At 44.5% G+C, this 17,288-nt stretch overlaps 1 protein-coding gene across 1 annotated transcript in view; it reads left to right on the top strand.

The window, feature by feature from the left end:
* WDR36 (WD repeat domain 36) overlaps nt 1-17,288 on the top strand; it is a 433,115-nt gene that overhangs the window by 89,739 nt on the left and 326,088 nt on the right. Inside the window, exons 8-10 of the mRNA XM_078675494.1 lie at nt 6,425-6,600; nt 8,339-8,459; nt 8,555-8,620. Coding sequence (XP_078531620.1) covers nt 6,425-6,600; nt 8,339-8,459; nt 8,555-8,620 — 363 coding nt within the window. The remainder of the gene's footprint in view (nt 1-6,424; nt 6,601-8,338; nt 8,460-8,554; nt 8,621-17,288) is intronic.

The following is a 17,288-nucleotide window of genomic DNA, read 5'->3' on the forward strand; positions in this document are numbered from 1 at the left end:
ACACCTATAAATCCAGGAAGAGCTAATGTCCCGCGAATCGCACAAACGGAGGGATGGAGCCCGTTGGGCTTAACTCATCACCAAGACCTAACTGACCCAATAGAAGAAGCCACTTTTAAAGATCTTAACTTGTCCGTAATAAGAGAAGTTCAGGACACAATGGCTAGGGCACTGCTCTGGCAGTCCACTAAGATGGAAGTCCAAATCGATCTTTTGCAGTCGATAGCCCAGCACCTGGCACGTCAAGACGATAAGCTGGCAAAGCTGGAAGTCTTATTCGACGCACAACACGCCCACGCTGCCAGTATTAACTCCTGCGCTGCCATAATTGATAAATGGGCAAACCTACCAGAAGTTCTAAAAGAGATGCTTGTTCTAGCCAAGGGTCTGGGCGAGTCGACCACGCAAGAACAAGCCGCACAAAAGCCACCAGTATTGACGACAGAGCACGCTGAAACGACATCCTACAACACGGCGGCCAGCAGTGCCCCAAAGGAACCTTTAGTAGGGCCCTGTAATAATTTCACTTTGGCTGTACAAGGGAATGGTGACCCCGAGGTCTTCGATCTTGATACCGCAAGTGACGACCTGTCTTCTATTACCCCCCCTGGCGGAGAAGGCCGAAGGAGCATCGGCAAGTGCTAAAGCTCCGTTGTCAAGGAGAGCAAAAAAAAGACTTAAAAACAACTAAAGAAATCCAAAGCCAGAAGCAGAAACAAATCACCGACGTCATTAACCTTGGGTGCCACCGAAACTAAAAGCACCAAACCACTCTTTCCCATTTTCATACCTAAAAGGGCATCTAAGACCGGCAAGTCTTGTGACGCATCCCTCGTTCTTGGCAAAGCCCAAAGACAACAAATCCCTTTTACGGAGGGTCAAACCAACGAGGATTCTCAACAAAGGCCTTCACAGGTGGCAGCCGCCACACCATCAAGTGCCCCCAGCCCTTTCGGTTGGGTTCCTCAACATGAGACTGAAACAAATCCTAAACTAAACCAGGGCGTTCAGCCAGAACTGCCAAGAGTGGTAGGTCTACCGATTGAGGGGCCAGGAAATCAGCAGCCAGGGACACATTAAAAAATCACCTAAATCCGACACCAGACCAGGGGGAGTGGCAAGGATTGCCGCATGCGATTGGCCGATCTAGCATGGTGCCTAATGGGCAGCACCCCGAAACCACTCATGAAAACCCTCCAAATTTAAGCAACCAAAGGCCAAAGCTCCCGGGAGAAGGGGCGAGCTGGTGCTCCATCGTACACAAAAATAAACGAATTACTTATGAGCTGCTGTTAACCCCAAGGTATATAGCTAAAGGCTCCTTTGACACCTTGAACAGGTCTAACATTCTCCGCCTCTTTGGCCACATTGATTCGCTGGCACAAATTACATCAGAAGATATCGAATGGGTGATATTCAAGAGACTGGAGACAGACACCCACGACGACTCTACCATAATCGGATTTGTGACCCAACAAGCTCAACAGGCTGTCCTTAAGGAAGCAACACTATTCGCTGAATGGGGTATCGAAGTCGCCGCCCCAAGGGCACCGAAATACCCACACGTCCTGATGCCTCTTTATGACATACATGAACCTACATCTGTTCTCAAAGGCACAAGGCCCACCCGCTCAGACGGGGGGACGAAATCAGGGCAGGCAAGAACCCCGCTAAAAATCAAAATCCAGCAAAATGACTGGCAACGGAGAGTGCAGTGGCCTCAGTAGGTATCAGATCTTCCGGAGGTCACATGGAGACAGGGTCCCTAACCCAACTAACTGCAATGTAAACAACCCCCGTGCAAACCCACTCAGGGGTCTAGTTCGCAAGCCAACCATTATTTCATGGAATATCGCCGGGCTGAGCAACATTTTTAGGGACACTGCTACACTTGATTACCTTGCACAGGGGGATATATTGTGCTTTCAGGAAACCTGGGCAAGGGCAACGATTGCAATTGGTGGCTTTTATGAACATTTTAAACCAGCAACTAAAAGGACAATCTTTGGACGCCCGTCAGGGGGCCTTTCCATCTACGTAAGTCATGCGTGTAAAATGTATACAACTGAACTAAAACTGGGGTCTCCTGACCTTCAAGCCATCACAATAGAGGGGTTGTTATCGGGTAAAGAATCCCGTCCCCTTCTACTAATTCATTGTTATCTCAACCCAATTAAATATCAAACCTCCCAGGCCATGGAATCACTTATCACAACATTGGAAGACCTGTTAATAAACCGGGAGGACCAAGATGTAATAATCGCGGGCGACTTCAACTTCAGAGGCCTGGGTCTATTCTCGGAGCCACCACCAAGCAAGAAGTCATCCCCATTGACTGAATTTCTCGCAAATTTCAATCTGCACTCCACCCACAGAACACAAAAAAAGAGCCACCCAGAATGGACCGCCAATCCAACCTTTAGAAACATTTCCACCATAGATTACATTTTCACCAACGAAGGGCTGGCCCACAAACTTTGCAATTTCTTAGTGGATGACAGAGATGAAAGCGACCACAGGCCCCTCCGCGCCACATTCAATCTGGCGCGGGAACAAGTGGAATTACAAGAAGTCATTGGAACCACCACGGGCGAAGAACATCATAAAGTCCTTAAAAGAATAAAATGGTCAACCAATCTCAGCCATAGACTGTCAGATTATGTAGCCAGAAGGGAGGAAGAACCAAACCCAGCTCACACTGTGAACATCACACACCTCTGGGAAACACTGACCTCAGACTTATTGAAATCTCTGGGCAACAATCACCATCCAAGAAGCGGCCAATTCCATACTGTGTCTCGCCGTTCAAAATCACGGTGCCTGATACAGAGTAAGCGTGCTCTCAACAAGGCAATTAGGGCACTAAAGAAAGGCACTTATTTGCCAGGGAGGCACTCCATTGCCACTTTGCGAACTGACTACAAAAAGAAAGTCTGGGAGCATAAAAGACTGCAGACCGAACAAAATTGGCTGACCGTGTTTTCCTTAATTAAGGGAAACGACAACAGCAAGCTTTGGCGCTTTATCAATAGTCTGACCCCCAGAGGCGTGCACAAGGAAAACAGTGTTGCCGGGAAAGTGTGGGAACTGTATGCCAAGGGGCTGTACACCTGTGAGCCAAACCAGCCCATCCCCGGAAGCCTGGCGTGGTCCAAGGTGGCGGCTGCAACAATTGAACCCGAAAGCTCCCCGACAGAAGGCCAAAGCTCGACCCGGCCCGGAAAGTTCACAGAGGCGGAAGTCCTAAAGTGCATCAAGGCTGTTAGAACCGATGGCGCTCCAGGCCCAAATGGGATTCCGGCCCAGGTCTTCAAAACAGCCTCAGCCTTTTTTGTGTCCAGACTTACCCCTTTATTCAACCACTCTTTTGCCACCGCAATTCTGCCAACCTCCTGGAAAGGCTCAATCCTATTCCCTATTCACAAAAAGGGGGATCACGCGAACCCGGCCAATTACAGGCTTATAGCTCTCCTCGACATAGAAGCAAAGATATACGCTCGCCTTCTTCTAAGGGATCTGGAGGATTGGGCGGACAAGAACGGCATTCTCCCGCCCACACAGACCGGCTTTAGGGCCAATAGCTCCACCCTCGACAACATCATAGCCCTTTCCTACCTCGCGAAGAAGGCCAATACGAGGAATAAGCCGCCTCTGTTTTGCTGTTTCATAGACTACTCTACAGACTTTGATCGAGTGAACAGAGGTCGGCTCTGGGCAAAACTTGATTCCTGGGGGCTACCCCAAGTCCTACTAAAAGCGATAAAAGCGCTCTATGAGGGGACCTGGGTCAAGGTGAAACTAAGTCCCACAATAACAACTGCAAGAATCGACACCAACGCTGGCCTTAAGCAGGGGTGCGTCTTGGCCCCCATGCTTTTCAACTTGTATACTGCGGACATGGGGACAGCCCTGAAAGATGCCAACTTAGCACCCCCAAGATTGGGGAAGCTCGTCTTGGGTACGCTCCAGTATGCAGACGACACGGTGGTCATGGATCACACCAGGTTGGGGCTCCAAAGAGCCTTAAGCAGCCTTGCCACATATAATAAGGCAAATGACCTACGGATCAACGTGGGCAAGACTAAGATCGTCATCTTTGGCAAATACCCCCATAAAAAAGAAGCTTTATGGTCCATGGGGGAGCACCGCATCGTCACCGCCTCATCCTACAACTACCTGGGCACCTGGGTTTCCGAGAACGCCACTGCAGTCAAACACCTGAAGGAGCTTAAATCAAAAACAGACAAAACCATACTGTCGTTAAGACGCTTAAGTCTTCGCTTGGCCAGTCCCTCAGTCGAACCAATGCTGACAGTGCTCAGGGCAAAATTGATCCCCGCCATCTCGTATGGGCATATAGCCTACCCAGGTGCATTTGACAAAGTGGTCAATGCGGCCCAGGCGAAAGCCTACAAGATGGTGCTACAGGCCCCCAGATATGCTAGGAACAATAGGCTAAGGCTAGAAATAGGCCTTAAGCGACCAGAGTTGGCACTACTGGGGGACCTGTTAAAATTCTATATTAGAGTATCGAAAGGGCCAGAACACACCTTAAAGTACTCCCTAAAAACAATCTTTGGTGAAGTGGGCTCCCCATGGCACTCCAAGGTGGAACTAGCCATTGATGCACTGAAAATCGAGAGGAGGAGCCTGCCCCTGCACGAAATCCCATTTTCAGCCTGGGCCCAAGCCGTTAAGCGCCAAGTCCAGACGATCTCTTTTGGGCTCGACCTTGCATCCCTTCGGCAAAACCCACTAACTCAGGCCCTGGATAAATCATATATTTCTGGTAAACCCCAAACATACCTGCAAGACCCAGTATCCGCCCACGTGAGAAAGAAAATTCAGTATTTTCGCCTCTTGGCCCTCAGGATCGCGGACTTTAACCCTAACTGGGCACGAACGGATTGCGCCTTAGCCTGCCGTCTATGCAACTATCGCAGAGAATCCTGGCTACACTTGCTGTGTTGCTGCACAAAGTTGGTCAATGACCGTCATCGCTTGCTGCGTCCGACCTTACGGAACTTAGGCTACAGAACTTGTAGAGAGGCCTCGGACTGGTGCCTCTCTGTTTCCGCGACCTGTCTGATAGCCAGGGTCGGGAAATTCATACATCAGGTAAAAATGGCACTCGACTCCCACTTAATGGCCACTAATCCCTAGGGTTCTAAGTATTGGGCCGGTGCTCTACCGGTGGCCCCAGTGATGCTAGCCCACAGTTACTTTAGGGTGCCAGCAAAGCAACTGGAATTCATCGCCCCAGTCATCTAATCTGGGTTGGTTTAAGGGCCCAATGAGGTATCCATCTATCGTCAACCGGCTTTGGCGCATGAACTGATTCTATCGAACTTTCACGTGTCTCTCTTCTTCTGTTGTGGAACAATGGAGTAACCAATACTCCCCTCCTTTTAAAAGAACTCTGTTCTGGACAACTACGCAGTTTTAACTGTCAGCATTTTAACCCAAAGTGGTATTTACTTTTTATGTGTGGATGGGGCACGTCGGGGGGGGGGGGGGGGGGGGGGAGGGATGTTCATCAAGTTTTTATACTGTAAAGATTTTAAGTAATCGTGCAGTTCATCAATAAAAAGATAGACTACAAACAAAGTTATTTCTGTTGTGCTTAATTTATTACTCATTTGTTTTGTTACAAAAACTGAACAAATAAAAGCTGTTCTAGCATCATGTGTAATAGGAAATATTTGCCTGACTTTTTTTGCTACTGATTCAAATGCTCCAAGCTTATCTCGGCAAGAGGCGTCATTAAACAAGAAGCAAGAACTTAGGTTTTTAAAAAGATTGAAACGTGTTTTATGTGTCAGTGTCTGGTGGTGAAATATTGAATGGGAGAATTAATACTTTCTTATGTAGTATGTGTGCAATATCGGACAATTTCACTGCCTTCAGACAAGGAATCACCATTGAGAAAGAATGAAAGTTTCTTACTGGCTTAGAGTGAATCCACTATTTCTTCAAACTGGTGATGATGGTAGAAAAGAAAGAGAGAGATTTTTCTTACATTACCGGCAAATTCTCAATGAAACTTTCCTTCATTCTGGCTCTAGGTCTCATACATTTTTGTCTTGAGTTTTGCAAATCAATTGTGGAGTGATGAGAAAGTACTTGGAGACGATTTAATTTGGAAAAACGGTTTGTCATGATAAAGTCCTAGTACTTTGAAATGAGTGGCATGCAATGCGTTTGTGTTTCTCTTTTTGTACTACTTAAGAAACTATAGTAAAATATTTATTTTAGGCTATTGGTGTACTTCATCGGTTTATTGCAGTTGTAACAAGCACTGCGGCTGGTATTTTGAAGGAACTTTAAACAACTTATCCTGCTCACCAATTTCAGATTACTATTAAATGCTAAAGGAGAGGAAAGCAAACATCATAACGTCTTTTTGTGGATGCTCAATTTGCAGATGGGCACCCAGTGATGGCAGCTGGAAGTCCTGTTGGACATATTGGATTATGGAACTTGGAAGAGAAGAGATTGATCATTCAGATGAGAGACGCACATTTCTCAGCCATTGCTGGAATGACATTCGTCCATGGAGAACCACTTCTTGTTACAAATGGAGCAGATAATGCTATAAGGGTATTTATATACCCCTTTTTCTCAACCATTTATTATACTTTATCAATTGTCTCAAGCTGTTTTGTTACATGAAGGGCTCCAGGTACGGTAATAAAATGGGGGTAGTTACCTCCCTATTTTTGGGAGGTGCAAGTAAAATTATTTTTGGGGGTTTCGGGTGTAAAACTAATTTCTTTACTTTTGTTTATTCAAGTAGGTAAAAAGTAGATACAAATATTAAACTGTATGAATCTATTTTATATAACGTGGTTTTCTGGCGCATCACTCTGGAGGCCACTAATTTAGACCTATTATTATGGCAGTGCACGTAGAAGCATGGGTGGAGTTTTTTTAATCTGTTCATCTTATTTTTCAGTTGTAAGTATTTGTAAAACAGTCCAGTATACTGCTTATCTAGTGGGTTGGTGCAGGATTTTAAGCAGTGCATAAGTTTTCTGTTGTGGGTTTGGAGTTTGAAAATGAAAACAGAAGACTGTAGAAACATGGATTCCGAAATATTGATTGCCAAAATCCAAACCTTTCATTTTCTCTCTATAAACATTTTGATTTATATGATAATTCCTAAATAAAGCCACAGTCACTTCCTAGGTAAGCAGGACTGGCCTAATTTAGTGTTGTAACACCAGTCCTGGCATATTTAGCGGTAGGTGCCTGATGGTATGGTTGGATTCAGGTCTAAATTTCTGTAGGGGGAATTTTGTATGAAAGGTCGGTATTTTGGTAGTTTTTATGACTAAAACGTTTTTGCTCTCTGGATATTTGCAGTCTATTATGATGCAAAGTTGGGATGCAATATAATAACACACAGCCAAGTAAAATTAATGAAAGAAAAATAAGGCAAACCAGTATAATTGGAGTAAGTCTTCAATTTCAGATTTCCAAAGAAAGCTAAAAAAGCTAAAAAAGCAACCCCTAAATGGAGATAACCAGGAATCATCCAAATGTGGGGAATAATGGTATTGCAGAAAGCAATGGTAGTCTGTGTAAAATATTAGGACAGCATCTTTTATTTATAAAATCATTCGTTTTTTAAAACACCTTCCGTGTGCAAGCAGCTTGAATTGAGGCTTAAAATAGTTGGTAGACTTCGTTATCTTGAGTGACTAATGCTATTTTATAAATCTACCTTAACATAGTGCCATTGAAGTTTCGATGAAAGCAAGAGAAATAGATTTTAAATCTAGAGGATGAGGTTTACGTATAAGTATCTATATTTGCCACTCTCTCCCCAACCCAGTGCTCCCAAGCTTGTTGCCCCTGCTGATTTGCCATACACTTTAGCTAGAAGCAATGTTGATGTTTGCAGGACAACAAGTTTCAGTTTACTGAAGAATATAATCTTCTGGTTGAGCTAGAACTTGCTGAGCTGATTTTCATTAGGAGGGTAAATGGTGAAGGAAGCAAATTGCTATGGTTGAGGGCCTCAAACAAGCTGAGTACGTGAATTGTATTATGAGGAGAGGACGAATAGACTTCTAAGGCTCTTCCTACTCAGTGCCATCCTGCACTCGAAAAAGCAATACGACCAATTAAAAGTATGTGCCACATGGATATTTTTTTTTGTTATGCTTGATATCAGAATGGAAGAATGTTTTGTTTACTGAACTTGCTACGCTGGATTTCAGGAAATGTTACATCTCATACGTTCTATTCTGCCTTGTAGAAAATAAAAAAGATGCAGTCAATTGCTGTTATTTTTTTCTGACAAGATTTTCATTTTATGAACTTCTGTCTACAGGTGTGGATATTTGATGGTCCTGGAGGTGGAGGACGGCTATTGAGATTACGTATGGGGCACAGCGCTCCCCCTACAAAGATCAGATACCATGGGAACAATGGAGAGCAAATACTAAGTGCTGGTAAGCTAATCTCGCAACTTCCCCCCCTAACGTTGATGATTATGATCTCCTAGCATGTTCCAATTGAACACAGATTCTCTGCACTTTTTTTTTAGGTCAAGATAGCACCTTGCAGTCCTTCTCCACTGTACATGAAAGGTTCAATAAAAGCTTGGGTCGCGGTAAGTTCATTTGTGTTACATATTGGCTTCACATGCAAATGTTACTGTTTCTCTTAGCATTAGGTTCTAGCAACTCTATTGCTAACATCTTGTTACATAATTTTATCTTTTATGGTATTGAATAAGAAAATTGACAGTATTTTTATTTTTTGTCTTTAGAAGGTCCCACCAGAGATTAAGAAAAAATAACTAGTTTCCTAGTAGGAGGCCCTTTTGAGTTTAAGGAACAATTTAAATGGCCACTGATCTTTATAGCCAAATAGTAGTGAACAAACTGGCCCGGGTTTGAGGTCTAACAAATAATGCAGGGAATTCTGTAAGGATTCTTTTTTCAGAAGAAATTTTTATTCCCAATGAACCAAGGAAACTGACCACCACGATTTTCACGACATCAAGGTTGCTTCATTAAAGCATCTAACAATACCTACTCTGTGCAAATACAATGATCAATAAATACATCTCAAATGTCAAAACAGAAAGTGAACATAACCAGATAGAAGTAAGTGAATCAAAAAGGTGACAGAAACAAAACCAGAAACATTTATTTGCCATTAGAATCTCAAATGAACAAATCTTTCAGTTACAGATTGTCCTTTTACATAATCTACTTCCTTAAAAAAAGCTGCACAAGATAGATCTGGTAGATAGAAGCGTAAACAACACCTTGGTGCTCAGACCAATTTTAAAGTATCTTGTGAAGAATGAGGAAATGGGAACGGTAAACCGAAACAGGTGACAATGTCCTTAGCCGTAAATCCTTGCCTGTGTCAACAGGTTACATGAGGCAGAAGAGGTGACACCAAAATAGGAAATAGTGGTAAGATCAAAGGACCCTCCCAAGAGGGGCAAAGCATAGCTTCTACTCAAGATATAGAGAAACAAAGTGTACTGTATTTATAAAATCACTCTTGCCCCATTAAGGAGCATTTCAAGAAAGCACATTTTCACTGTGTGCTTCCTAAAACTAAGATTTCAAAGTTAAAGTTTACATAATTTATAGAGGTGCACATATTAGTGGCATGTTACCAGTACACTCCTTTGTTCTGCAATACTGCAGGGCCTTTGTTCACTCTATCAATATTTTACAGTTACATAAAGATTAATAACCAGTACCAATTCCTATTTTACGTTACAATTCATGAGCTCTTGGTCATTCAATTTTACAGTGACGAGAACTATATTGAGATATTAATACAATAAACCCATCTGAAAAGTACGGCGAACCATTTAATTCACTAAGTCTCAAGATCATTGAGATAACTTTAGATTCTCAGTTTCTAGGGACAATTGTTTAATGTACCTTATACTTATAAAAAAATCTTTTCTTTTTAAGCAAGACTCTATTATTAGATGAAGATAATGTTAAAATATATTGAGCTGTTCTTATGTTATCACTGAAACATAAATAGAACATGTAGGAAGCTTGCTCCCTATGTGATATATCAAAATGAGATATATCATGTTAAGAGTCCAGTGGTTCTTGTATGAGTGGACATGGGCTTGCTATGACAATCCCAAGGTGCACTTCTAGTGGGTAGTGTGGTCGAGCAGCCTTAGGCGTGCAAGACATCTGAAAATACACACAATAGTCAATAAGTGAGACACACCACTCGAGGAGATCCACACCAATTTATAAAAATAACCAGTGTCTGTATATATGCTTTGACACCAGAGTAAATTTGTTGAGGTACTTTTTTTTAATAGAAATATTTTATAGTTCAAAAAGTCGACACAGTGCAACATCTGGAAGCTGCAATATTATCCTATGGGGGAAAAGCTAATGAGGCATTCATGTATAGTACAGCGACTTATGGGACCAATCTCCAGGAGTTGAGGTGGATGGTGGGAAAGGACCAAGGCAGCACCAGCAGAACACCACTAGGGCGTCCAGGTGCAGAGGTGCAAAACAGCGTCTGGTGCCCAATGTTACTCTATGGAGATTGGTCTTTGCATAAAGAGACTGCAGGCTCGGACTGGGAGGCCAGTCGGACTGAACCATCATGGAGGTTCAGGCCTCAGAATGCTCAAGGGTGTGGGGACACCATTGATCCTCTTCTCCATGGCCCATTAGTGACGGGTGCAGAGGTGTTGTGGTAGAGGGGGGCCTGCGTGCGGCGCTGCAGATGACATCTGGGAGTCCTCGAAGTGTCGCCACACTGGACTCGTCTCTAAAGGGCTAGGGCACCACGCTGACACGGTTGGGCCACCTCATCTCTTGCTTGGAGCGACAGGTGCAGTGGGGCCTTCAGGTACTGGGTTTCTGCAGTCACAGAGTTCTTCCAGGGGTCTTTGGATGTCTGCAGGATGCAAGGAAGCAGGTCCGCTACTTCTCGGGAGGTTTTGGCTCCTGGGTGAAGTGCTGGCAGGTCTCGCAGGTTTTGGGGACTCAGCTGCTGCAGGATAGTCGACCTTTGGTGCAATTGGCGAAGGCAACAGGCAGGCCGACAGGGTTGGTGCCAAGTCAGTTGCTGGATCTTATTTTCTTTCAGGATGCGACTCTTCACATACTTTTTTGTCTTTCAGGTCGGCAGGATCTGTTGTTCTGATGCCAGGAGCTCCTCTAATTACTTAATGTAGGGTTATGAGGGTGAGAGTGCAGAGTAGTAGCCAATTGGCTACTGACCCTTGGGGTCACTGCACCCCCTATATGACTACTTCCTGTGGGCAGTGGGCATAATCCTGTCCAAGAATTCCTAAGTATGCCATCACTAAGATGGCTACTTCTGAAAAGTCGTGTCCATTTCAGTTTAGCCCACTTTAGGGGTGGTACTAGCCAGGGGGTGGCGCGCCTACCTGAATAGCTCATTTTCCTGCCTGTCCAGTTGCCAAAGGGGCTCGGGACAAAATGGCTTTCTCTCCTGTGGGGGAGCCATATTCACATTTCAAAGGAGGCAGTTCTTTGATGCTTGCTGGCTTATGATGGCTAATCAGCTGCTCTCACCTTAGGAGGTCTCGGGTGACAGGCTGGCAGAAGCCAGTAAGCAAAACTGGTAGGCTGGTAGGTTTTGAGGGGCCACCTCTAAGGTTCCCTCTGTGTGCATGCATTGGTAAATCCAACACTGGAATCAGTGTGAGTTTATCAATACGAGATGTTGGATACAAAATATCCATATTTTTAGTGAAGCCATCATGTAGCTGGGGGGAACTCCTTTTCACCAGGGTCCAGCATATGTTCTAAAATGGCTTCCCTGTTCACTTGCTCTGGTAGTAATAGAATTGACCAGCACAGGGTCATATCTGCTCATGCAGGTATGCCCTCGCATATAATACCAAGCACCCTGCCTTAGGGCTGTAAGACTTGCTGTAGGTGTGACTTACAAGTACTACATGCAGTGGGTCATCTTGTGTTTTCAATTTTATCTGCGCCAAAATTTCAACGCCTGTGAAAGCAACCCTGCATGAGTTTGATGAGAGGTCCCTTACGGTGCAGCCCTGGGGGGGGAGGGGACCCTCTTAAGTGCCTTAGGCCCTAGCTACCAGGGGTGCCATTTAGTGTGGACTTACAGAAGCACTAAAGGTATTGCCAATTGGGGGAAACAATTGTACTGTTTTGGGAAAGAGATCTAGCACTAGGGACCTGATTGGCTGTAACCCAGTGCACTACCAGTCGAAATCACATCATCTACCACGCAAAAAGTGGGGGTGACCATGTTAAAAAGGTGTACTTTCCTACAGAAAACAACACAGATCACTTACTGGTAGTAAGAGTTATAAGACTCTCATTGAGAAACCTGTCCTACTATGATTTCTTCGACTTTTAATAAACTATTAGTCCCATGAATGCTGCATGCTAGGGACTGCAGAAACTATTACTGGCCATAATCTCCTTAATATGAAACGCCCACGCAGGCAATACAATGCCTCTCACACTTTCTGTGGGGAAAAAAGTATTAAAGTGTAATCACTTATCGCTATCATTAGAAATGCTAAACTTGTGCAAAAGCCTATATTCAAGATTTCGAGAACCTCAGTTTCAGTCATGAGACACAATTCGGGAGAAAATGCAACAATGTCAGAATGTGGGGTATCTTGCTGAAATCTTGCCTGGCTCGTACTTCTCACTTGTGTGCTTGTCCGAACGCAGCTTAATTTCTGGAAAAGTCTTATAGCCACCATTTAGTATTCACTGTTTAAGAACCTGTTTTTTACTATAAAGTCCTCTTTCAGGGAGACAAACCTTCTGAGTCATGTTACTGAACCTCCTGCTTTCAAGAGAAAAAGTCACTTAGAAGAAACTTAAAAAATCTTCTACAAAAAGGAACTAAATCCTTTTTAGGTTGCAGCCCACCAGACAGCGCAGCTGTGTGGCATGCAAAAAACATCCTGTGGAGTTATAGAAAGTTGGCCAAGGAATGCATTCCTCCCATCGCTCGCCATTGGCTTTATGGTTTGCAACACGTTGTATTGCTTTCCATTTGCTGGCATTGTTTGCTTTTAGGCTGTCCAGCATGAGTTTGTACCTCCCCATGCGAAAGCCATGTTTACAGTACTATTTCACAAACCCGTTTTCTGTAATAAACAGGCCTGTAGATCTTGTTCTTGTCTCGTCACATTTGCTGGGCATTCAAACACTGAGGACAAGCTGTGTCTTTGATGGAGCCTGGTGTTTATTTTGCTTTCGGCTGACTTCAAAGGGAGAGCATTTCAAGAAAAGACGAATGCAGTGTACTTTCTCCATGGAGCTTGCTTGTACCCTTTCTTCATTTTATTATAGATATAGCCATCTCAAAAGGTATCTCGTCGTTCAGCTACACAAAATATTTGCCTTTCACTTGTGGGGCATGAAGTTCCCTATTGGCTTTGTCAGGGTGGGTGGAACATGAACATTTCTAAGATCATGTTTGTAAACTATTAAAAGAACTTGCACTGATTAAGTGTAATGTACTAGTTAGTTACTTGCTTTCTTTCACGTTGATTAACTTGTAACTAAATGCTTACCTGTTTTCAATGGGGCGCATGCAAAGTTCAGGAGGATGCTGGCGGACTGCACTAATTTAGTCTGATGTACTAGTACTGCTAAGATGAAACAGTTATGCATGTAAATGAAATATATTTTTGCGGAGGCGTTTGCATATTTAGCAATTGGGAGAAAGAGCCTCTTTTGCATGTTTACTCCCCCACTTTTTGCCTGGTTTTCATGTGGTTTTAAATGTAGTGTACAGGGTCCTGTAAATCCCTAGTAAATGGTACTCTCGAGGTCCTGAGACCTGGGAGCTGAAGAGGGTCCACTGGGACCATGCCACTGCAGAAAGTCAACATGGCACCCTGCCTGGGTGCCATGCCAACTAGCACTGCCTCATGGCATAAGTAAATCACCCCTCTAGCAGGCCTCACAAACCTAAGGCAGGGTGCACTTTACCACAGGTGAGGGCATGCCCCTACACTATTGGGGTCCATTTCCTAATATTGTAAGTAGCAGTGAAGCCACAGAGAGTTCATGGGCTGGAAACTCTAGTTCCTCAGCACCATGATAGCTTCACTGAACACAGGAGTGTTTGGTACCAAACTACTCCTTTCAAGTAGTGGCCGCGGACAAGTGAGTCCTCCCCAGGGCGCTCTCTGTATTATTGATGTTTGTTGAACTTCAGGTCTGTCAGTGAGTTATTGCGTGTCCGTCTCACAGAACCAACAGGAATGAGCCCAAGGTTCTTGGTCCTCCCCCCTTCTTTTGCTTCCTGGAGGTGGGTGGTCAGTAGAATCCACAACACGCAGGCTCTCACTGGGGACTTCACAGCCACCAGTTTACATCAGCACTTGCAGGCCCCACAGGGCATTAACGCCTTCAGCACAGGGGGTAATAAGACCGGGCCTAGGCATCCCAGTTGGTGCACCAGCATCCCACCCGTAGGCTCAAGAGATCAGGGACCAGGGTTTCACCTCCCCTAGTGGTACAGGAAGCTGGGGAGAAGTCCCATAATCTCCCGCACTCACCTTCCAGCTCAAGGGCAATGCGACGAACCACTGTAAGTCAGTATCTAACAGCAGGGTCACCAGTCGACCTATGGGCCGACAAGCTCCGTCTACTCGTTTCTCACTGTTGGGACCATCGTAAGGCCACGGCGTTTAGGCTCTCTCTTCCATCCACTGGGAGTGTGTAGGATGCAGGTGGATCCACGTAGCTCACACCACGGATTCCGGAGGTCAAGCTTCACCAATGGTCCCCGATCAGGTATTCAATCAAGCAGGCAAAGGGCCACGCAGCCCTATAGTGATCATCTGGCCTGGGACAAAGTTATGTAGAGCAGCAGTTGGACCCTGGAATGTGCTCAGGGTTTAGGCATGGGGGGGCACAGATGAGCTTTCCGTGTCACCAGTTCATTAAGCAACCCCTCTTCTCTGTGTAGCTGCTCTCACGCTGTGGCATTGACTTCAAGGCGGTCACTCATCTGCACACCCTGTGCCCTTGGTTGCCTGCCAAAATGCAGACTGAGCGGGCCTGGCGCTGTCTTGCACTTACTGCCTTCGTCCCTTACAGGCAATAGATAGCGTCCTGTCCCTTGCCCCCGCGTTTCGGTGTCGCGGTCAGCCGGGAAGCACTCGGCTGCATCTCTCTTTTTCTACCTTCAGTTGGAGGCAAGGCCGCAGCGCTCAGTAAAGAGGCAGGATAACTGCCATACCTTTTCGCTGACTTAGTTATTCCTGGTCGATCACAATAAGGGCGGCAGGGGGATCTTCCTAGTGAGGGGGAGGGGGCAGGAGTGGCACAGGTTGTATCACTGCAGATTTTACTGCTCCGTCAGGCCTGCAAGGGTCAGCGCTATCTGGCTCACCACTCTCCCAGGGCACCGCACCATCTTGAGTCAAGGCCTCCCAGTTTTGGTCCACAAGATTCGGGTTATTGACTGTAGCCATAATTCATAAGAGTACAGGCATCCTCCTCCTTGTGTAGGAAACCACTTGCTAGGATATGGGCCCCAAAGGCTGGCGGAATCTTCGAAGCTTGGAGATCGGTCAAGCGGAGCTTCGAGCTAAGCTGCTCACTCCATCAGCATTCGACCACGCCCCTCAGCGTCAGCCTAACATGGCAATTTTCAGTTTATGGCCCATTCACCGTCAAGCACATGATGAGATCTTTTCACAAGAAAGAACCATCCACATTGTATCACAATTTAACAATGCTTGTTTTTTAATTTTATGTGTAAAGTATATGTTGGGATTTCCTCATAATGGAATGTTGAGTGTTGCTAGGTAGTATGGAATATTGATCTTTAAAGTGAAGCATTGAGAAAACTGGAGTTGGTGAAGCTGCTGGAGGTCTGACTATATTCATGCTACAATAAAGATTACCAACCTACCTTCTGTGTTGGAACCATCTTTACATTGGTATGAATATAGTCAGACCTCCAGCTGCTTCACCAACTCCATCTTTACATTGGTGACAAGGACCATCTGTGCAGGAGACCACCAGAACCTCCACCCCTGCATGATACCTAGAATTGGTATACATACAAGACTTCAAGAATTCAACGATTTTACATGATGCTTTTCTGCTGGTATGTACTTTATATCTATTGAATGCTCCTTCCTACCAATTCTATATTGAAGGAAAGGAAATTTAACTCCATCGATTAACTATTGAATTGTTCATCATTAATATACCATCTACATGGAATGAAAGAATATTTGTGAAGAGGAAGAGTTGTTTATTTTGTACCCTGGAATTGTTTGAAAGAAATATATACTTATAGACTTTGTATGCTGTGAAGAAAACGTCGAAGAGAGTTGTAACTGACTATTGAAACCGACTATGCAATTAAGTATTTTATGCACTCGGAAAGAGATAATTATAACCATTTTCACCTTTAATCAAACCCTATTTCAAAGTACTGGTGAAGTTTGGAAGTTGCTGTTATTACCGTTGTTTGCCTTGCATTTTATGTAGGTGCCGACAGCGTGAAGGTGCATTTTCTGAAAACGCTCGGTACGCTGCCTGGAAACGTTACTTGCTGCCTGGATACCACACGCGAGGCCCCGTGTGCTGCCTAGATATCTCTCAAACAACTGAAGCGCGCTGCCTGGGTACTGCGCGTGAGGTCCGGTGTGCTGCCTGGATATCGCACACATCCGAAGCGCTGCCTGGATACCGTGTGCTCGGAGAGCACCACACGTAGCACACACAGAGCTGTAATGTGAACCTGAATACTTCCATTGCCAATAGAAACAGCTACGTAACGAACGTAGGGTCAAAGACGTAACCTACGTTCAGTCACCATTTTATTGGCTGGAAAACGAACAGTCTTTTGCCTAAAACGTTTCTATTGGTGCATATAGCACAATGTTCACAGAATTTCATTGGCTGAAATGAATATTCATTAGGATACAAGTGAATTTATCGGTTATTATACGGAGATATCAAAGGAACTTTATTAAGCTACTGTTTAATTGGTGGAATAGTTGAGAGACTTTCACATTTCATCAATTCATTGGAATTAAACATTTTGAAGAGGATTTTTGACTGAAACATGGAATTCTAAACAACTTTGATTCAGCAAACATTATTCTCCAAACAGTGGTATTATTATTTTTTTTTTTAAAGGAACTCCAAGATCTCTCTACTGATAGCAATTTTCTTAAGTTAGTTAATTGTTTTATTAACATTTATTCCTTTTCAGGGTGTTGAACTTTAATCATTTCAATGGGTGATCAAGGGTTAGCAGCCCCTCCTTCT

This window comes from Lissotriton helveticus, chromosome 2_1 (genome assembly GCF_964261635.1).
Source record: "Lissotriton helveticus chromosome 2_1, aLisHel1.1, whole genome shotgun sequence".
NCBI classification, from domain to species: Eukaryota; Metazoa; Chordata; class Amphibia; order Caudata; family Salamandridae; genus Lissotriton; species Lissotriton helveticus.